Source organism: Nansenia antarctica (assembly GCF_963989245.1).
Source record: "Nansenia antarctica genome assembly, chromosome: 1".
In the NCBI taxonomy this organism is placed as follows: Eukaryota; Metazoa; Chordata; class Actinopteri; order Argentiniformes; family Microstomatidae; genus Nansenia; species Nansenia antarctica.
In genome coordinates this window covers 111,137,176-111,159,742 of record NC_137674.1, presented here as the reverse complement: position 1 = coordinate 111,159,742, position 22,567 = coordinate 111,137,176, and the positions used below count along the sequence as shown (strand labels likewise).

General features: G+C 45.9%; 2 protein-coding genes across 3 annotated transcripts in view; both read right to left on the bottom strand.

Moving 5' to 3' along the window:
* Window positions 1-305: 305 nt before the first annotated feature.
* On the bottom strand, window positions 306-17,709 carry tspan14 (tetraspanin 14). 2 transcript variants are annotated; one of them, XM_080540563.1, is made up of 9 exons: window positions 17,578-17,709; window positions 14,918-15,005; window positions 9,309-9,359; window positions 8,986-9,132; window positions 6,929-7,099; window positions 4,429-4,554; window positions 4,027-4,074; window positions 2,406-2,519; window positions 306-1,984 (listed from the first exon to the last, which is right to left on the bottom strand). In XM_080540563.1, exons 2-9 carry the CDS (start codon window positions 14,996-14,998, stop codon window positions 1,916-1,918), a joined length of 807 nt encoding a protein of 268 aa, XP_080396689.1. In that variant the 5' UTR covers window positions 14,999-15,005; window positions 17,578-17,709; the 3' UTR covers window positions 306-1,915. The 2 variants fall into 2 exon arrangements, with proteins under 2 accessions (XP_080396689.1, XP_080396690.1); XM_080540564.1 differs by lacking the exon at window positions 17,578-17,709 and adding an exon at window positions 16,693-16,780.
* An 869-nt stretch (window positions 17,710-18,578) lies between these two features.
* The window catches only part of LOC308156593 (cation channel sperm-associated auxiliary subunit epsilon-like), a gene marked incomplete at both ends in the record, with an annotated part of 14,958 nt that continues 10,969 nt past the window's right edge, over window positions 18,579-22,567 (bottom strand). The window contains 10 exons of the mRNA XM_080529970.1: window positions 18,579-18,714; window positions 19,327-19,380; window positions 19,495-19,652; window positions 19,926-20,006; window positions 20,705-20,804; window positions 21,126-21,205; window positions 21,490-21,523; window positions 21,735-21,788; window positions 22,106-22,158; window positions 22,458-22,536. Of these exons, the coding sequence (XP_080386096.1) occupies window positions 18,579-18,714; window positions 19,327-19,380; window positions 19,495-19,652; window positions 19,926-20,006; window positions 20,705-20,804; window positions 21,126-21,205; window positions 21,490-21,523; window positions 21,735-21,788; window positions 22,106-22,158; window positions 22,458-22,536 (829 nt within the window). The remainder of the gene's footprint in view (window positions 18,715-19,326; window positions 19,381-19,494; window positions 19,653-19,925; window positions 20,007-20,704; window positions 20,805-21,125; window positions 21,206-21,489; window positions 21,524-21,734; window positions 21,789-22,105; window positions 22,159-22,457; window positions 22,537-22,567) is intronic.

Here is a 22,567-nt window from a genome sequence, read left to right as displayed (position 1 = left end):
TCCCCGAGGTAACCATGACTACCTCCTCCAGCCTCCCCGAGGTAACCATGACTACCTCCTCCAGCCTCCCCGAGGTAACCATGACTACCTCCTCCAGCCTCCCCGAGGTAACCATGACTATCTCCTCCAGCCTCCCCTAGGTAACCATGACTATCTCCTCCAGCCTCCCCTAGGTAACCATGACTACCTCCTCCAGCCTCCCCTAGAACCATGTGTCGCGGGTGTGGAGAGAGATCTACGATGGTTAAGAAAAGACGACCATCAACAAATCAACAAACATATCTTTATTGCATATAAAAAGCTAGACAGAATTAGGAATAAATTCACATTTACAAAATGACATTCGGTAAAACACAGAAGAAACTTCAAGATATGAAAAAGGTCCCTTTTGTTACGAATTCCCACGGTCGTTCCGGAAACCACCGTCTCAGTAACAGACAGACAAACACTACACAGATATTAAAGACAGAACACATCGTTCTCTATGGCTGAAGGCCTGACAGACACTTATTGCTTTCATTAGAAAATTTTTTTTCTTCTTTTTTTAATAAAACATATTAAACACACTTTGTTTTAAATGGCATTGGCTTCAAATCACACAAGCATCAGCTCCGCTGCAACACCGCAGGTGGTCTCATACGCAACACTGCAGCAGCAGCTCATCCAGGTGGTCTCAGAGCTGCGCCCGTCCCAGTGATCACATGACGCGTGGCACGCCGTCGTGACAGATGACCCAACAAACAACAACAACAACGTTACACAGTCAATGGTGTTGTTGTTTTCTCATGTTTCTGTTTTTTCTGTTCCGTGAATCACGGGCGCAAAAAATTATCAATCGATCAATTGTTACACCAAACAACCGAACAATCAGGACTGTTACCGGCGAATATGTTGACGAGAAAGACTCCTGTGACGATGAGTGTGAAAACTATGAACACACAGACTGGGGGAGGCAGAGGAGGGGTGTGTGATGGAGGGGTATATAGGGAGGGGGAGGGGGGGGGGTATCCAGGCTGATTTATTGAAGTCTCACTTATCACTTATAAAAAATAAAAAAAAAAGGCTGTATTTTTCTTTAGCGACATTGACGGAATACCCCTCCAGTTCACAGCACACGTCTTGAGCTTGGGTGACGAGGCACCGCCAGTGTCTGAATGTAAGACTGAGTGTGTGAGTAGAAAAACATGTTATTATCAAAACGGAGGCAGCAGAAAACACATCACATCTTCCTAAGAGATGAAACTCAACAATCTCAGGTCCTCCACTGATCCCACGCCGTCCTGACCGGTGGAGCTAGCGATGCGCTAGCTAGCTAGCTGGCTGGCTTGCTGTGACCGTCCTGTCACGATGCTAGACCAGGGATTAACCTTCAGGGAGGGAGGGAGGGCGGGAGGGAGGGTGCATGTTTGAAAGGATGTATATATCTGAAGCATTCAATCAAGCCCAAGCGGCCCACTCCTGTATCAGCCAATCACGTCACAGTCCAGCGCTGGGTTGGGTTCTTGCAATTGGTCCAGAGAGAGCTTTAGGGTTGAGGTCACACATTTTCTTACGACCTTTAAAGCTGCACTGATGATGTTGCTGGTGTGATGTGGTTGGGGGGGGGGGGGGGGTGTGGGGGATGTTGTGTTGGGGGGGGTGGGGGTGTTGAGGGAGATGGAAGGCACATTTAAGAGTCTATAGTTGAAATAAGGCAGCTTCTAGTCCACTGTAGCAGGCTAGGACAGGCCCAGCGCACGCACACACACACACACACACAGACACACACACACACGTCTGGTAGACAGGAGAGATACACTGAGTAGAAGGAATTCTGCTGGTCTTCTGTCCTCCCTGGCCATGGGGGGGAGGGGGGGTGTATCTGGGGATGGGGGGGTGCTCAGTGCTGCCCCCTGCTGGTCAGTACCTCCAGTCTTCAGTAGTAGTTGAACTTGACCTTCTCAATGTCTCCGATCAGCGTCCGAGCCAAGAAGATCCCCATCATCTGAGGAGAGACACGGAGGGTTAACACACTCATACATATACATATACACACACACACACACAGAGACACACACACACAGAGAGACACAGAGAGAGAGAGAGAGAGACACACACACACACACACACACACACACACACACACGCACACACACACACACAGAGAGACACACGCACACGCGCACACACACACACAGAGACACACACACAGAGAGACACACACAGAGAGGCACAGAGACACACACACAGAGAGACACACACACACACACACAGAGAGACACACACACACACACACAGAGACACAGAGAGACACAGAGAGACACAGAGAGACACACACACACACACACACACAGAGAGACACACACACACACACACACAGAGAGACACACACACACACACACACACACACACACACACACACACACCTGCAGTAGAGAGATGACTATGAAGACTCCTGCTACGATGTAGATGTTGCGAGGCAGCCACTCCTCCAGCGCAGGGATGCAGCCTTTGGTGTAGATGATGCTACCCCAGTCTCCCTGGGGGGGGGGGGGGGAGAGAGGGGGGGAGGGAGGGAGAGAGGGAGGGAGAGAGAGAGAGAAAGAGAGGGAGGGAGAGAGGGGGGGAGAGAGGGAGGGAGGGAGAGAGAAAGAGAGGGAGGGAGAGAGAGGGAGAGAGAGGGGGGGGGAGAGAGAGAGAAAGAGAGGGAGAGAGAGAGGGAGGGAGAGAGAGGGAGAGAGAGGGGGGGGGAGAGAGAAAGAGAGGGAGGGAGAGAGAAAGAGAGGGAGGGAGAGAGGGGGAGAGAGAGAGAGAGAAAGAGAGGGAGGGAGAGAGGGGGGGAGAGAGGGAGGGAGAGAGGGGGGGAGAGAGAGAGAGAGAAAGAGAGGGAGGGAGAGAGGGGGGGAAAGAGGGAGGGAGAGAGAAAGAGAGGGAGGTTATAACAGTAGATGATGAAGCAGGAGTGAACTCCAATGAAGCGCTGTCTTAACTAACCACCTGCCAGAACACTCCACCTAGAGAGCCCAGGGTTCTACCTAGCAACAACACTCTGATTGGCTACAAAATGAAGCTTCATCATTGATGCATTTTTGGTCAATAAAGTCACCCGTGGCAGTCCAGACTCTAGAATGTTGACAATGTTATTCACTAACCTTACCTACCACAACTATGTGGATGACACTCAAATCTACATACTGTAGCCCTCTCACTGAATGACTACAGTCCCATCGACAATCTCTGTAATTGCATTGAACAAACAAACGCCTGGATGAGACAAAACTAAACAAGGACAAAACAGAGATAATTGTATTCGGGGCACCTGACAAAAGATTGAAAGTCAGTGCAAAACTTGATTCTCTCTCTCTTCAAACTAAAAAACTGGTCAGAAATCTTGGTGTAATTCTAGACTCAGATCTAAACTTCAACAGCCCAGCCCCTTAAACTCGATAACTAAATCAGCCTACTATCACCTGAAAAACATATAAACTCATCAATGCATGCGTTTCTTGTAGACTTGAGTATTGTTATGGTCTACTAACAGGCCTATCTAAAGGGGCTGTTCATAAATTGCAGCTCATCCAAAACGCCGCTGCTAGGGTCCTAACAAAAACAAAGAAGTTTGAACATATTACACCAATCCTGAGATCCCTGCACTGGCTACCAGTCTCTCAGAGAATTGAATTCGAAGTACTCCTAATTGCATACAAATCACAAAATGGTCTTGGACCAAAATACATAATCAGATCTTCTCCCACCCAATATTCCAGAAAGGCCCCTAATGTCAGCTGAGACTAATCAGATAATCATTCCAAGAGTGAAAACAAACAAAAAAAAACATTTCTTCTTGTCATTTTTATTATTTTACTATTCTCTTCTTACTGTATTTTTAATGCTGTATGTAAAGCACTTTGATTTGCCCTTGTTGAAATGTGAAATGAAATGTGCTATACAAATAAACTGGCCTTGCCTAGACTTGTCACTATTACTAGTAGAGTGTGTGTGTGTGTGTGTGTGTGTGTGTGTGTGTGTGTGTGTGTGTGTTCTTACCTTGGTAGCTCTGACATCATAGCCACACTGTGTGTTAATAACAGAGTCCTGGAGGGGAGAGAGACTTATTATTATTGTGTTATTTTGTATCTGAATGCTGCAATGTCAACGTTGAGGAACCAAAGCCAAAGAATTGTACATGTTGTGAACTTGTAGAGTAAGATGTAATAACAGATGTAATAACAGAGGTTCTGATTCTGCCCCCCCTCCTGCTGTGACTATGACAGACAGGAAGAAACTCATCATTCTAACACAGACAGAGAGAGGGAGGGTGGGAGGGAGAGGGAGAGAGGGGGGGAGGGAGAGGGAGAGAGGGGGGGAGAGAGAGAGAAGGAGGTAGGGAGATAGAGAGGCAAAGAAAGAGAGAGACACCAGAGGGATAGTGGGAGTTGTTGTACTCACGGCGGGGTCGCTAAGGCAACAGGAGAAGGGGACCCCACACTTCTCTCTGCTGGGGTTCAGGTGGGTGCAGTTAAAATACACGTTCAGGTTCCAGTCATCTGCATCCTTCGCCCCACAGCAGTGGTTCTGCGGGGGGGGGACAAGAAGAAAAAATAATTAAATTGATTCATTTAAAATAATCAACCAAAAACCAGAGTAAAATGGAAATGCTATTTGGCCATACCAGAGAATACACAGTGCAGGGCTTGACGCTTACCTTTTCCCCAGGTAGCACTGTGCTACCATGTTGAAAAATGTTGTAGCACACCAAGAATTTCAGTAGCACAATGAAAATTGTGCAATTTTCGTCAACAACGACAACAAATTATCATAATCATAACATATCAAAATGATCATAACTGGCTCTTGGCCGTAATAAAAATGGAGACTCACACAATGTAAAGGGGAAGTAAGAATATACATTTCAGTTGGCCCACGGTTCGGTATGAACCTCGGTTTTGGTTTTTGGGTCACGGTTCACGGTTCGTGTTTTTTATTTTTTTAAATGCTACTATTTATTTACAAACTGTTACTTTATTTTGCTTATACTTATGGAACTTTAACATTTAGACACATTCCATAATATGACTGGTAAATTGTATAATATAAATATATATAAACAAAAAACACTTTCAAATGTAAAAAAATTACATAAACACTTTCAAATGTGACTTGCTGTTGACTGGAACTACGGATCATAAGCTGTCATGTCATTTGAATGTTAGACGTCAGGCACATATAGGGTTAACCTCTTTGTAATGAAACCGGAAGCTGTATCCAATATACCCATTATGCGCATTTTAAGCGCATATAGGACACGCGTGAAGCATTTCTGCGACACGCGTTTCTGTTCAGTTTTCATTCCCTCATCGCTTATACACATAAGTTTGACTGCGCATGACAGTAGTTCAGCAGTAGTCGCACTGGTGCGATTGAATGTATTTCCAAGTCGCACAGAAATATATTCACTCGCAAATGCGACCAAAACAGTCGCACTGTCGAGCCCTGACACAGTGGCAGAATACCGAATACAGAGTGCTGTGACAGACCCAAAACTAAGTAAATCCTTGACTATGTACAGACTCAGTGAACACAGCCTCGCCATGGAGAGAGGCCGCCACAGGCAGACGTGGCTCCCAAGACAAGACAGACTGTGCACCCACTGCACACAACATGAGGTGGAAACAGAGCTGCATTTAAAAAAAAAAAACTGCCAGCTGTACAAAGACATCAGAGACACGTACTTCCCACTGATCACAAACATCCACCATCTACTAACCACCTGCCAGCTGTACAAAGACATCAGAGACACAGAGACACATACTTCCCACTGATACAAACACTCAGAAAGATTTTGACAAAACATGACTAATAAGGAAAAAGCCATATCTGCTGTAGTAATAATAATAATATAATAACTTTTATTTGTATAGCGTTGCAGCTCAAAGTGCTTCAATCATTCTATAATCATCATTTAATTATTTAGTCATTTAAAGGCAATATTAAAAAGATGGGTTTTTAGTCTTGACTTAACATATGTGCTGAGGTTGCATCCCTAATGTAAACTGGCAGTGCATTCCACAATTTGGGTGCATAAAAATGAGAATGCAGCCTCACCAAATCTCTTCATTTGTACATGTGGTACACAGAGAAAACCAGCGTCAGAAGACCTGAGAGCTCTACTGGGCTGATATGCTAGCAGAAGACCTGAGAGCTCTATTGGGCTGATATGCTAGCAGAAGACCCGAGAGCTCTATTGGGCTGATATGCTAGCACAAGACCTGAGAGCTCTATTGGGCTGATATGCTAGCACAAGACCTGAGAGCTCTATTGGGCTGATATGCTAGCACAAGACCTGAGAGCTCTATTGGGCTGATATGCTAGCACAAGACCTGAGAGCTCTATTGGGCTGATATGCTAGCACAAGACCTGAGAGCTCTATTGGGCTGATATGCTAGCACAAGACCTGAGAGCTCTATTGGGCTGATATGCTAGCAGAAGACCTGAGAGCTCTATTGGGCTGATATGCTAGCACAAGACCTGAGAGCTCTGTTGGGCTGATATGCTAGCACAAGACCTGAGAGCTCTGTTGGGCTGATATGCTAGCAAAAAGTAGAACAATGTGCTCGTGTCTCACCAGCCTCTGCAGGGAGTCTATGAGGTTCTGTACAACAAATGGACTGCACTTATATAGCGCCTTTATCCAAAGCGCTTTACAACGGCTTCTCATTCACCCATTCACACACGCATTCACACACCAATGGCGGCAAGCTACCATGCAAGGCACCGGCCCGCTCACTGGGAGCAATTTGGGGTTCAATGTCTTGCCCAAGGACACTTCGACATGTGGCCAGCCGGGGCTCGAACCGCCGATCTGCCGACCTGGCGATCATTAGACGGCGGCTCTACCTCCTGCACCACAGCCGCCACAACAGTCCCCCCCACCCCCCCCTTGTCTCACCAGCTTCTGCAGGGAGTCTATGAGGTTCTGCAGGTCGATGTCCTCGCGGTAGGCCTTCACGTTGGCCAGGAAGAAGTCGTTGATCCAGTCTCTCAGCGGGTCCTGGAACACGAACGCCAGCACCGCCGCAGTCAGCTCCAGGAAGAAGATGAACCCTATCACCCCCGAGAACTACACACACACGCACACACACACGCACACACACACACACGTTAGCTACATTTACCACTAAGGCTGCCACGATTAGTCGACTAGTCACGACGACGTCGACTACAAAAATCGTCGCCGACATATCGCCGTAGTCGCATGTTTTTTGGGAGCTGAAATAAGCAGTTTTTTTTTTTTTTTTTTTTTGCCTAGCACCAGGGGAGCCCCCCCTCCCAAATTTCGTTGTTTGGTACCTGTACTATATCAATGACAATAAAGACCATTCATTTCATTCGATAAGCATTCGTTTTTCTTCCCTGAAGCTGCCACTGGCTAGCGTCTCCCAGTGTCTTTGATGTACATACGCAGTGTCGGTCATCCGGGGCACACGTGACTTCCCCGGAAAAACAAACAGAGAAATGTCTTCCTGTCCTCGTACCTCTAAAGTGTGGGAGCATTTCAACCACAACGTTGAAAAAAAGAATGTAAAATGTAAAATTTGCAAAGCTGAACTCGCTTATCATGGCAGCACGTCTATGATGCGCGAGCATCTAAAAAGGAAGCACGTTGTGGCAGATGACGAGGAAGACGATGGCTCGTCTCGGTAAGCTAGTTAGCTTGTTATTGGCTAACGATATCGTTACGTTAAAAGCCTTCTTACATAATTTTACGTTGTCATCAAAGCGATACTTATCAAATAGCTAAAAATGTTGTCTTAACGTTACAGTGCTAAGAAGGCGCGTTCTACTATGAGATGAGTGAAGCAAAGCAAAACTTTTGTACTCTGTACAAGTATTTATTTTTGTTTTTGTATTCTTTTGGTTGCCTAGTGCCTAGCCTACCTCATTTTACTCAGCAGTTTGCACCCTCTACTACTCTTTACATTACATTACATGCAAGTGATGCCAGAAATAAATCTGCAAAGTTCATTAAAATATCTATTTTTGAGTGAACAATCATTTTAATTGTCTTTATTTTTAGTTAGCACATGCCTACAACAACAACTAACAACTTCAAGCTAAATTTAGAAGCTGATTTAGAAGATGATAGCTAAATAAGAGCGATTGAGTAATTGGAATGGAATGGACTTTATTGTCATTGCTACAGTACAGGTACCAAACAACGAAATTTAGGAGGGGTGGCTCCCCTGGTGTTAGGAAAGGGAAGAAAAAAAAAACTTTAAAAAAATAAAATAAAAATGTGCGATAAGCTGTAATTTATGATCCGATTAGTCGACTAATCGTTAAAATAATCGGTGACTAGTCGACTATGAAAATAATCGTTTGTGGCAGCCCTATTTACCACCATCATCTCCGAGAACTGGAGGGCAGGACACACACACAGAGAGAGAGAGAGAGAGAGAGAGAGACAGACAGAGAGAGAGAGACACACACAGAGAGAGAGACACACACAGAGAGAGAGAGACACACACAGAGAGAGAGACACACACAGAGAGAGAGACACACACAGAGAGAGAGACACACACACACACAGAGACACAGAGACTCGCACAGAGACAGAGAGAGACACAGAGACAGAGAGAGACACACAGAGAGAGACACACACAGAGAGAGACACACACACACACAGAGAGAGAGAGAGAGAGACACACACAGAGAGACACAGAGAGACACACACAGAGAGACATACAAAGAGACAGAGACACAGAGAGAGACACACACACACAGAGAGAGAGAGACACACACACACAGAGAGAGAGAGACACACACACACAGAGAGAGACACAGAGAGAGAGACATACAGAGAGACAGAGACACAGAAAGAGACACACAGAGAGAGACACACACAGAGAGAGAGACACACAGAGAGAGACACAGAGAGAGAGACATACAGAGAGACAGAGACACAGAGAGAGACACACAGAGAGAGACACAGAGAGAGAAACTCACAAACTTCAGCAGGCAGATGTTCTCTCTGAGCGCGCCCACACAGCCAGCGAAGCCCAGGATGAAGGTGACGCCCCCCACCACCAGAACAACCCACACCGGGTCGAACCCGTGCAGCCGCGTCACCTGGGTCAGGTCCAACAGCACCCCCTGCAGGCACACAGGCACACCGCAGGACGCTCACCTCAGACAGGAACACTCAGACAATCACATCTAATCAGCTTTTATTGATGAAATACAATATAATAATAATTTTAAAATGGGGTCAGGAGGGGGAGGGGCTGATGGGGGAGGGGCTAATGGGGTCAGGGGGAGGGGCTACTCACCTTCTCACTCCAGGCCCAGAAGCCGATGGCGATGAACGCTGCTCCTGCCAGCTGAGAGGAAACACAAAGGAGCCATCATACTGGTGTCACACTGGTGTCACACTGGTGTCATACTGGTGTCATACTGGTGTCATACTGGTGTCATACTGGTGTCACACTGGTGTCATACTGGTGTCATACTGGTGTCTTACTGGTGTCATACTGGTGTCACACTGGTGTCACACTGGTGTCTTACTGGTGTCATACTGGTGTCTTACTGGTGTCTTACTGGTGTCATACTGGTGTCATACTGGTGTCACACTGGTGTCACACTGGTGTCGTACTGGTGTCACACTGGTGTCATACTGGTGTCATACTGGTGTCCCACTGGTGTCATACTGGTGTCATACTGGTGTCTTACTGGTGTCATACTGGTGTCTTACTGGTGTCACACTGGTGTCACACTGGTGTCTTACTGGTGTCACACTGGTGTCATACTGGTGTCACACTGGTGTCATACTGGTGTCATACTGGTGTCGTACTGGTGTCGTACTGGTGTCGTACTGGTGTCGTACTGGTGTCACACTGGTGTCATACTGGTGTCATACTGGTGTCATACTGGTGTCATACTGGTGTCATACTGGTGTCACACTGGTGTCATACTGGTGTCATACTGGTGTCATACTGGTGTCATACTGGTGTCGTACTGGTGTCGTACTGGTGTCGTACTGGTGTCGTACTGGTGTCACACTGGTGTCATACTGGTGTCATACTGGTGTCATACTGGTGTCGCACTGGTGTCATACTGGTGTCGTACTGGTGTCGTACTGGTGTCGTACTGGTGTCGTACTGGTGTCGTACTGGTGTCGTACTGGTGTCGTACTGGTGTCACACTGGTGTCATACTGGTGTCATACTGGTGTCATACTGGTGTCGCACTGTTGTCATACTGGTGTCTTACTGGTGTCTTACTGGTGTCATACTGGTGTCACACTGGTGTCACACTGGTGTCTTACTGGTGTCATACTGGTGTCATACTGGTGTCACACTGGTGTCATACTGGTGTCACACTGGTGTCTTACTGGTGTCATACTGGTGTCACACTGGTGTCTTACTGGTGTCATACTGGTGTCATACTGGTGTCACACTGGTGTCATACTGGTGTCATACTGGTGTCATACTGGTGTCACACTGGTGTCATACCGGTGTCATACCGGTGTCTTACTGGTGTCATACTGGTGTCACACTGGTGTCACACTGGTGTCATACCGGTGTCATACCGGTGTCTTACCGGTGTCATACCGGTGTCACACTGGTGTCACACTGGTGTCATACTGGTGTCATACTGGTGTCATACTGGTGTCATACTGGTGTCACACTGGTGTCATACTGGTGTCACACTGGTGTCATACTGGTGTCTTACTGGTGTCTTACTGGTGTCACACTGGTGTCATACTGGTGTCATACTGGTGTCATACTGGTGTCTTACTGGTGTCATACTGGTGTCATACTGGTGTCTTACTGGTGTCGTACTGGTGTCGTACTGGTGTCTTACTGGTGTCTTACTGGTGTCACACTGGTGTCTTACTGGTGTCTTACTGGTGTCGTACTGGTGTCGTACTGGTGTCTTACTGGTGTCTTACTGGTGTCTTACTGGTGTCATACTGGTGTCATACTGGTGTCACACTGGTGTCTTACTGGTGTCATACTGGTGTCATACTGGTGTCACACTGGTGTCTTACTGGTGTCATACTGGTGTCATACTGGTGTCATACTGGTGTCATACTGGTGTCTTACTGGTGTCGTACTGGTGTCATACTGGTGTCATACTGGTGTCTTACTGGTGTCATACTGGTGTCATACTGGTGTCATACTGGTGTCACACTGGTGTCATACTGGTGTCTTACTGGTGTCATACTGGTGTCTTACTGGTGTCTTACTGGTGTCATACTGGTGTCTTACTGGTGTCGTACTGGTGTCGTACTGGTGTCTTACTGGTGTCTTACTGGTGTCATACTGGTGTCATACTGGTGTCACACTGGTGTCTTACTGGTGTCATACTGGTGTCATACTGGTGTCACACTGGTGTCTTACTGGTGTCATACTGGTGTCATACTGGTGTCATACTGGTGTCATACTGGTGTCTTACTGGTGTCGTACTGGTGTCATACTGGTGTCATACTGGTGTCTTACTGGTGTCATACTGGTGTCATACTGGTGTCATACTGGTGTCACACTGGTGTCATACTGGTGTCTTACTGGTGTCATACTGGTGTCTTACTGGTGTCTTACTGGTGTCACACTGGTGTCATACTGGTGTCATACTGGTGTCACACTGGTGTCTTACTGGTGTCATACTGGTGTCTTACTGGTGTCATACTGGTGTCTTACTGGTGTCATACTGGTGTCTTACTGGTGTCACACTGGTGTCATACTGGTGTCGCACTGGTGTCATACTGGTGTCACACTGGTGTCATACTGGTGTCATACTGGTGTCACACTGGTGTCATACTGGTGTCACACTGGTGTCATACTGGTGTCGCACTGGTGTCACACTGGTGTCACACTGGTGTCTTACTGGTGTCATACTGGTGTCACACTGGTGTCTTACTGGTGTCTTACTGGTGTCATACTGGTGTCTTACTGGTGTCTTACTGGTGTCTTACTGGTGTCATACTGGTGTCTTACTGGTGTCTTACTGGTGTCATACTGGTGTCATACTGGTGTCATACTGGTGTCTTACTGGTGTCTTACTGGTGTCTTACTGGTGTCTTACTGGTGTCACACTGGTGTCACACTGGTGTCATACTGGTGTCATACTGGTGTCATACTGGTGTCATACTGGTGTCATACTGGTGTCACACTGGTGTCATACTGGTGTCACACTGGTGTCGTACTGGTGTCATACTGGTGTCATACTGGTGTCTTACTGGTGTCGTACTGGTGTCGTACTGGTGTCGTACTGGTGTCATACTGGTGTCTTACTGGTGTCATACTGGTGTCGAACTGGTGTCGTACTGGTGTCATACTGGTGTCATACTGGTGTCATACTGGTGTCATACTGGTGTTGTACTGGTGCTTGGATCAGTCTACTGGTGTTGATGGTCATTATACTGGTGTTGATGGTCATTATACTGGTGTTGATGGCCATTATACTGGTGTTGATGGTCATTATACTGGTGGTGTTTTTAACCTCTAGTTCAGTCAACTTCACCGTCTCACATACACACAAAACCCCTTACAAAACAGTCTAAAACACTGTGTTTGACATCCACTAGTCTCTAAAACACTGTGTTTGACATCCAACCCTTCTGGGTTAGATGTACAACCCTTCTGGGTTAGATGTACAACCCTTCTGGGTTAGATGTACAACCCTTCTGGGTTAGATGTACAACCCTTCTGGGTTAGATGTGCAACCTTCTGGGTTAGATGTACAACCTTCTGGGTTAGATGTACAACCCTTCTGGGTTAGATGTACAACCCTTCTGGGTTAGATGAACAACCCTTCTGGGTTAGATGTACAACCCTTCTGGGTTAGATGTACAACCCTTCTGGGTTAGATGTACAACCCTTCTGGGTTAGATGTACAACCCTTCTGGGTTAGATGTACAACCCTTCTGAACCCCTTTCTACATTTCCTGTCTGAACGGATCAAGGGGAGACACAGGAAACCAGAGTCTGTCATCATAGCATCCTGTGCACCGCTTCAAACAGGAAGTCAGGGATCTGACGGTTCATTGTCAGCTGGGGTTGACAGGGCTTAACATGCCTCTGTCTGGAGCCCCGCTGTCTACCCCTGGGTCTGCTGCTACGCTAGAGAGAGGGGAGAGGAGAGAGGGGAGAGGGTAGAGGAGAGAAGAGGGGAGAGAGATAGAGACGGAGAGACAGACAGGCAGGCAGACAGGCAGACTAGCTGGTCATGGATAGAGAGAGTGGAGAGGTCTGGCAGAGAGAGAGAGAGAGAGATTGTGAGAGTGAAAGAGAAGGGAGAGAGGAAGAGAGGCAGGCGGGGAGGCATAGGCAGACAGAGATAGGTAGGGAGGGAGGGAAAGAGTGAGAGAGAGGGGGGAGAGAGGGGAGAGACAGACAGACAGACAGGCAGGCAGACAGAGAGACAGGCAGACTAGCTGGTTATGGATAGAGAGAGTGGAGAGGTCTGGCAGAGAGAGAGGGGAGGGGGGAGAGAGGGGAGAGACAGACAGACAGAAAGGCAGACAGAGAGACAGGCAGACTAGCTGGTCATGGATAGAGAGAGTGGAGAGGTCTGGCAGAGAGAGAGGGGAGGGGGGAGAGAGGGGAGAGACAGACAGACAGACAGACAGGCAGAGACAGGCAGAGAGACAGGCAGACAGAGAGACAGGTAGGCAGACAGAGAGGCAGGCAGACAGAGAGACAGGCAGACTACCTGGTCATGGATAGAGAGTTTGGAGAAGTCTGGCAGAGAGAGAAAGATTGTGAGAGTGAAAAAGAGAAGCAGACAGGGAGGCAGGGGCAGACAGAGATAGGGAAGGAAAGAGTGAGAGAGAGAGGGAGGGAGGGAAAGATTGAGAGAGGGAGGATGCCAGTGTTCGGTCTATCTGGCTCTAGAGGTGGAAAATGCCTGACTGCTGGAAGTTCTGTGAGGAATGAATCAACATGCTGCCTGCAGACGTTTCCGTGGTTACCGTGGCGTGTTTACACTAGGAGATAGCTCGGTCCAAACCGGCTCCGCCCAACATCCTCCTCCTCCGCTTCTGATTGGCTGCTGGGAGCGGGTGGAGCTAGTCCCCCTCTAGCCTGACCGTGGTCTGTTTTTAATGCGCTTGATAAGACATGGAATCAGCCTCTGCCACTAAATGATTGTCCAGGCAGGATGTTAGCTTAGCTAGCTCACAGCCCGCCAGAACCATCACAGGAGCAGCCCAGTCTCCAACTAACCATGTTCATGTTCTGACCCTAACCCAGACTAATGCCTAACCTTTAACACTCCAAGTTAATACCTAACCTTTAACACTCCAAGTTAATACCTAACCTAATAATTATAATAATATAATAATTGTTTTATTGCCATGCAATCAACTGGTCAGTCAATTGTTGGAATTTGATATTTTATGCTCTAGGCAAGGGGTCAGAGCCATCGACGGCGACCCTGGAGCAATTAGCAATTCAGTGCCTTTCTCAACAACACCTCAACACATGGCCAGCCCCGGTTCGAACCGCCGTACTGCCGACCGTGCGATCATTAGACGCCGGCTCTACCTCCTGAGCCACTGCCGGCCCCATAGGAGTGCACCGTTCCTGAACGTACTGCAATACCAGGTCGATGCGTGGAGAGGACGGAGCAAGCCCTGATTCCAGCTCCCTGTCGCAAAAATCTATTTCATATGCTCCCCGGGTAGGGGACGTATCAGATATTACACTGATAAGAACAGGTACTAGTACACTTGATCTTAGCCAAAAAGGCCAAGAAGAGATCCTTAACCTTAACCACTCGAGGTTAATGCCCAACTGCCACACAACTCCTAATTCATGTGACTCTTCATATCTTTTTTGTTTTTGTTTTTGACGTATCTTCCATTTAGCATCTTAAGCCCAGTAGCTACCTACCCAGAAGTTGATGTTGTAGCCCATCATGAGGTACTAGCTACCTACCCAAAAGATGATGTTGTAGCTGAACATGAGGTACTTGTAGCAGCAGCTGACTTCTGCATTCTCGTAGCGGTAGTAGTGCATCTTCGTCCTGTGGGAATGACAGATTGGGGGAGGGGGACGACGACATACAATGTACAATAACATATATTATATACCAGTAAGCTGATGCTTCTATCCAAAGAGACTTACATTGCAGTAAATGCATACATTTTCTCCGTTTATATGGTCCCTGCGGAAATCGAACCTACAACCATGGCATTGTTAGCACCATGATCTACCAGCTGAGCCACAGAGGACCACACATGACTGTTTATACGACAGCTGAGAAGGGAAGTGTAAGTGTTAGTGTCTTGCTCAAGGGCACAACGGCAGTGGTAGGCACCGTGGACATGATGCCAGCAACCCTCCAGTCACCATCTCACATCCAGCTCCAACCCATTTCCGGCCCAGCCTCTCTAACCTCTAGGCTAGTGAATCACCATACCTCTGATTCACATGATCTGCACCCCGCCTCTGGAACTCTCTCCCTCAACCACTCAGAGACTCACCCTCACTCTCCACTTTTAAATCCCACCTCAAAACCTACCTGTTCTCCCATGCATACAACCTTCCCTACCCCTGACCCTGCCACCCCCCCCCCCCCCTGGACATTGCTTATATTATTGCTTATTACTTATTCCCTGTTCGTTAACTCTGTGTCTTATGTGCTCATGTTATCGGTTGCTTGTTGTTTCTGTGTTTTATGTTTTCCCCATATTGTCAGCGTCTTTGAGCCCCGGAAAAGCGCTTTATAAATACAATGAATTATTATTATTATTATTATTATTTATAACTAAAACAGTTAGAAACATTTACAGGAAAATTGTTTTACGGAAAATGCATCTTTAACCTGCAACACTAGACTTCTATGACCTGGTATCTGTTGTGTACAAGGAAGAGTAACATACCAGAACAGCAACATCAGCTAAATGTGTCTAAACAGCATTTGAAGCATCGTTTGTTTACTAAAACCTCCTCTCCAAGGATGACCAACACACACCACTCTCACAAACACACCACTCACTCAACACCACTGGGATTATTATCATTATGGGCTAAAACCCACACAGCTTCTTGCTTATTCAGTGGGCTAAACTAACTAACCCACATCTGGTTTCTAACCTGTCTGCATATAAGAGAATAGTTCAGACAAGAAGTCTATTACACAACCAAGCCTAACAATGATATTAGATGTGCCCCCAGGCTAGCCAGCTAGCACTGCTAGGAACATCTCTAGCTGTCAAACACAGACAGACAACAACATGCCAGCTAGCTTCCTACAGCTGACTTCATTTAGATATATAAGGTGTGTGTATATATGTATATATATGTATGTATTAACCCCACTACCACACCAACACGTTCAGTATCGCTCGACATGTCAGAGCATATTAGCATGTTAGCATGTTAGCTCGTCTTACACACAGAGACATTGTTGTCATCCTGTTGTATCCTATTTACTTCTTATTTTGCTTTTATGTCATTTTTATTGTTATTACTATGCTCCTCTTGCTGTATTTGTTATAATGTATGTCTATGTAAAGCTGTTGTTTATTAAATGTGCTAGACAAATAAACTGTCTTGTATGCTAGTTAGCTACCGGGTTAGCATCTGTGTTCCCAGGCGACTAAACAAACCAGTCAGTTCAACACGTATATAGAATCACTTATAATCACAACCTTCGGTGAACTTCAGCAGTTATAATCTGCTGGGTTTGATAATAAAGACATTATTACCTAGAAACAGCCTCATCCCTTTGTGTTTACTAATACTGACTATAACTCTACTACCAGACTCGCCGCTCATAACATCACCAGACTCTCAGTGTCTCAGCTGCACTGAAGCTTCAACATGTCACATTCCCCTTTCCTTTCTATGTGTTTAATCTGCTGTTACTGTGAAACTCAGACCTATGATACATGCTATATATATGTCGTGAGTTTAGAATGATAAGGTTCTATCTCCGTTTAGAATGATAAGGTTCTATCTCCGTTTAGAATGATAAGGTTCTATCTCCGTTTAGAATGATAAGGTTCTATCTCCGTTTAGAATGATAAGGTTCTATCTCCGTTTAGAATGATAAGGTTCTATCTCCGTTTAGAATGATAAGGTTCTATCTCCGTTTAGGGCAGTTCAGAGATATTGAGCGTCAAAGTGTTTACATTCCATTATGTTTTGTGAGATGGAACCTTTGTATTTTATGAATTACTAACTCAAAAATGTCAACATTTTTAAAATAACACCACACAGGCATTAATAAACACCTAATGGATCAGATTATGTAAAAAAACTAAATGTTGACAAAAATGGAGATAGAACCGTATAATTCTAACGTCACGATATACTATATCCATGCTATTCCTCCATCAGACAGCCATGGACATCTCCTGCCTGCCTGTGGCCAAGACACACAACATCATACACCGAGTCGACTCACTCGTGTTTTCTCGTCCAGTTGAATGCAAACATTTATCGGAATAGAATGTTACATTAAATGGTTCTTGTCCCTCTAATTGTTGTTATTATTATTATTTATTGTTTCATGCCAACAGAACAATAGAAAACACGGTACAATAACCGTTGTGCTCCATCAGATAGAAAGTATAAACATTGAGACTCACCGCTTTGTTTCGCTCCTCTAACAGCCTGTTGAGTTTGAAACTCTCTATGGGCTGCGTTCGTAGAGTCGCTCTGGAATCTTGATCAGCACTCATGGAATGCCTCTTTGTCCAATCAAATTACTTGGTCTCTTTATGACGCTGAACCCAGTGTGCACTCTGGCGCTCTCGGAGCGAATTTACGAACACAGCCCTGCATAGTTTTAACTCTCTCTCGATAGTTTTGTTGCGACTTCCCGTACAGGCAGTCAGGCACACCCCAGTGTCTTTCCGGTGCTACGGGCGTGTAGTGCGTGTGTGTGTGTGTGTGTGTGTGTGTGTGTGTGTGTGTGTGTGTGTATGTGTGTGTGTGTGTGTGTGTTCGTGTGCGTGTGTGTGTGTGTGTGTGTGTGTGTGTGTGTGTGTGTGTGTGTGTGCGTGTTCGTCCTTTTTTCATATCGGTTTGTAAACAGATGCATGAACTACGTCACCAGTCACTGATAAATGTCAATTCCAGCGACAATAATGATAAAACAGATACAAAAGAATACTCCTCTATCATAACCAGACGATGTTAACTAGAAAGTGTTAGAAGTAACGTATATGAACACATATTTCAGATAGCCGGGTATGCCAGCTTTCAGGAATTGGGCAATGGAATTGGGCAATGAGTGATAAAGAGTGAGACACCAGTAGAGTGTTGTAATGTTCCACTGTAAACCTGCTGACGGAAGATTAACTTCACTGCTCATCAACTGTGGAGTTTGTCGCCATCTGCTGGCATTCCACTATCATATAATAATAATAATTAATAATAATAATAATAATAATAAAACATCTTTAATAACAATCAACTGTATACACAGCAGGGAGGCAGAGTCAAACACCTTGAACATCTTCAACAGCATGAGACAAGAATTAATACAATTTAAAAAGCACAATTATGAACAGCGACATCAAGTGTGTATATCTGTATCTACTCATATCTGTATCATATCTGTATCATATCTGTATCATATCTGTATCTAGTCATATTTCTGCCTCCTGACTACCAGCAGCTGCCTGTAGATGGCGATGTAGCGCCAGTAGCTGTATCCCAGCATGCACAGGGACGCCAGGGAGAAGAGCAGCACTACATAGGGGGTCAGATGATCATACTTCCTGCAAGGAAACAAGGATGTTACAGCTGGACAATATACTGTAGGTATTACGGTAATATTGTGTTCATTTTCTCTGCACCATACTGTAGGTATTACGGTAATATTGTGGTCACTTTCTCTGCACCATACTGTAGGTATTACGGTAATATTCTAGTCGTTTCTCTGCACCATACTGTAGGTATTACGGTAATATTCTAGTAATTTCTCTGCACCATACTGTAGGTATTACGGTAATATTCTAGTAATTTCTCTGCACCATACTGTAGGTATTACGGTAATATTGTGGTCACTTTATCTGCACCATACTGTAGGTATTACGGTAATATTCTAGTAATTTCTCTGCACCATACTATAGGTATTACGGTAATATTCTAGTAATTTCTCTGCACCATACTGTAGGTTTTACGGTAATATTCTAGTAATTTCTCTGCACCATACTGTAGGTATTACGGTAATATTCTAGTCATTTCTCTGCACCATACTGTAGGTATTACGGTAATATTGTGGTCACGTTCTCTGCACCATACTGTAGGTATTACGGTAATATTGTGGTAATTTTCTCTGCACCATACTGTAGGTATTACGGTAGTATCATAATGACATCATATCTTACGGGACTGTGATGCCGTAGGTCTGGACAGCGAACACAGCCTGCAGGTCACAGAAGCTGGAACAGAGAGAGCACAACATTACTCCTGCCTGCTCTGCTGCTTTCCATTGGTCCTGCTGCGACTGCCTGCAGTAACTCAGCCTGGGACAGTGGACTACAGTGGACGGTCACCTGTAGTTTGGGTCCAGTATTTTCACGTTGAACACGTAGGTGGCGCTGTCCCGGTGAGAGAAGGTCAGGAGGTTGTCGGAGGAGCGGTTCATGATCTCGTACGGCTGGTCCAGGTCGCCTAGCAACCCAGAGCTCACCTGGAAACAGCCTCTGTAGTTCTACACCACAACACCACGAAGAAGAACAGACGCAGATGAACTGACTCAGATGAACTGACTCAGATGAACTGACTCAGATGAACTGACTCAGATGAACTGACTCAGATGAACTGACTCAGATGAACTGACTCAGATGAACTGATAGGGCTTTCACACCGCCCAGGAACCGTTCCGGTTCGCGATCCCGAACCCAGTCTGGGTTCCTTGGCGGTGTGAAAGCCCTATGAGTGGTAGAGGAGGTAGCTGAGAGGAAGAGGAGGAAGCCCCACCCACCTCTGGTCCCCAGGCCTCCTCCAGGCTCCGCCCCCCCTGCAGCATGGATCTCCAGGTCTGAGCTTCACGCAGGCAGGTCACCTGGACCACAGACACACACGCACACACGCATGCATGTCTACCTGACACATGGTAACATGTCTACCTGACGCATGGTAACATGTCTACCTGTCTACCTGACGCATGGTAACATGTCTTCCTGTCTACCTGACGCATGGTAACATGTCTTCCTGTCTACCTGACGCATGGTAACATGTCTACCTGTCTACCTGACGCATGGTAACATGTCTACCTGTCTACCTGACGCATGGTAACATGTCTTCCTGTCTACCTGACGCATGGTAACATGTCTTCCTGTCTACCTGACGCATGGTAACATGTCTACCTGTCTACCTGATGCATGGTAACCTGTCTACCTGATGCATGGTAACCTGTCTACCTGATGCATGGTAACCTGTCTACCTGACGCATGGTAACATGTCTACCTGTCTACCTGACACATGGTAACATGTCTACCTGTCTACCTGACGCATGGTAACATGTCTACCTGTCTACCTGACGCATGGTAACATGTCTACCTGTCTACCTGATGCATGTTAGCATGTCTACCTGTCTACCTGATGCATGGTAACCTGTCTACCTGATGCATGGTAACATGTCTACCTGTCTACCTGACGCATGTTAGCATGTCTACCTGTTTACCTGACGCATGTTAGCATGTCTACCTGGCGCATGGTAACATGTCTACCTGTCTACCTGACACATGCTAGCATGTCTACCTGACGCATGGTAGCATTGAAAGAGTAATCCTTCCGACCGAAACGCTCCCATACGATGAAGTTAGCATCAACACTTCTCACAAACGTGTCCCCATCGTACCTGACAACACAAATATAGTTAGAACACACACCTGGAAACACACCTGACCAGACAAACACAGTCACAACACACACCTGGACAGTTAGTTAGTTAGTTAACAGGGACAGTTAGTTAGTTAACAGAGATAGTTAGTTAGTTAACAGAGACAGTTAGTTAGTTAACAGAGACAGTTAGTTAGTTAACAGAGACAGTTAGTTAGTTAACAGAGATAGTTAGTTAGTTAGTTAACTGGGACAGTTAGTTAGTTAACAGAGACAGTTAGTTAGTTACCGGGACAGTTAGTTAGTTAACAGGGACAGTTAGTCAGTGGCTGGGACTCACAGGTCTAGGCTGGGGTGGAAGGCAGTTTTATAGTGCATTTGGAGAAGACATCCAAACTTCTCCCAATCGTAATCCACCACCTATAGCAGGGACATGTGCATCAAAGTCATGGAAGTGGCGCTCCATATCTCTGAGTTATCTCTGCACCCTCAGAGGAAGATATCAATCAAAACAAGATGTCCACTTTCGTCAGAAACTCTGTCCACATCTAACTAACAGTCACATTCAGCCTGAGCTAAATGACCGACAGGGTTCGAGTCCAGGTCTCCTGCATCCCACGACACAGCCGTAGCCCGCTAAGCTAAAGCCTAGTGGTTAACTAGGAGCCAACGCCAGTGTTGGGGTGTCAGACAGCCCTGCTCACCATGTCCTGCTGTTGCAGAGTCCGGAGCGCAGACCTGCTGGGATGAAGACAGGACATGGCTGGTGTTCGCACAACATTCTAGAACACATGACATTCTAGAACACATGACATTCTAGAACACATGACATTCTAGAACACATGACATACTAGAACACAGGACATACTAGAACACAGGACATTCTAGAAAACAGGACATACTAGAACACAGGACATTCTAGAGTAGATGACATTCTAGAACAGATGACCTTGGAATGGTGTAGTTGGTTAGGCTGTTCATCTTGCAGGGCATTCCCCAAGGCCTGAACAACACAGAGAAAATATGTCAACATGTACCACTACCTTGAAAAAACAGTCAATAACTACATATCTCACTAAATAACAATATCACAACATAATATCAATAACTACATAACTCACTAAATAAGCACTCTGAGATTTCATATGTAAAGTGCTTTTATAAATAATTATTAATAATGTATTATTATTATTATTATTATAACAATATCACAACATAATATCAATAACTACATAACTCACTAAATAACAATATCACAACCTAATATCAATAACTACATAACTCACTAAATAACAATATCACAACATAATATTCACTTACCTGGCCACACGGATATGCCTATTTGGAGGGCAGCCAACGTGAAAATATGATATCTGTCAAATATAACATTTATAACACCATATATCTGTCAAATATAACATTTATAACATCATATATCTGTTAAATATATGTGTGTGCGTGTGTGTGTGTGTCTGTGTGTTCTGGTGTGTGTGTGTGCGTGGGTGTGTGACAGGCATACGCGTGTGTGTGTGTGCGTGTGTGTGTGTGTGTGTGTGTGTGTGTGTGTGTGACAGGCGTACCCTGTGTGTGTGTGTGTGTGTGTGTGTGACAGGCGTACCCTGTGTGTGTGTGTGTGTGTGTGTGTGTGTGTGTGTGTGTGTGACAGGCCTACCCTGCTCCGGGGGAGGTGACAGGTGTTTCCCATCTGGTTGGGCAGCAGCTCCAGACCCACGATGCCGCTGGTCCGTTCTCTACACACACACACACACACACACACACACA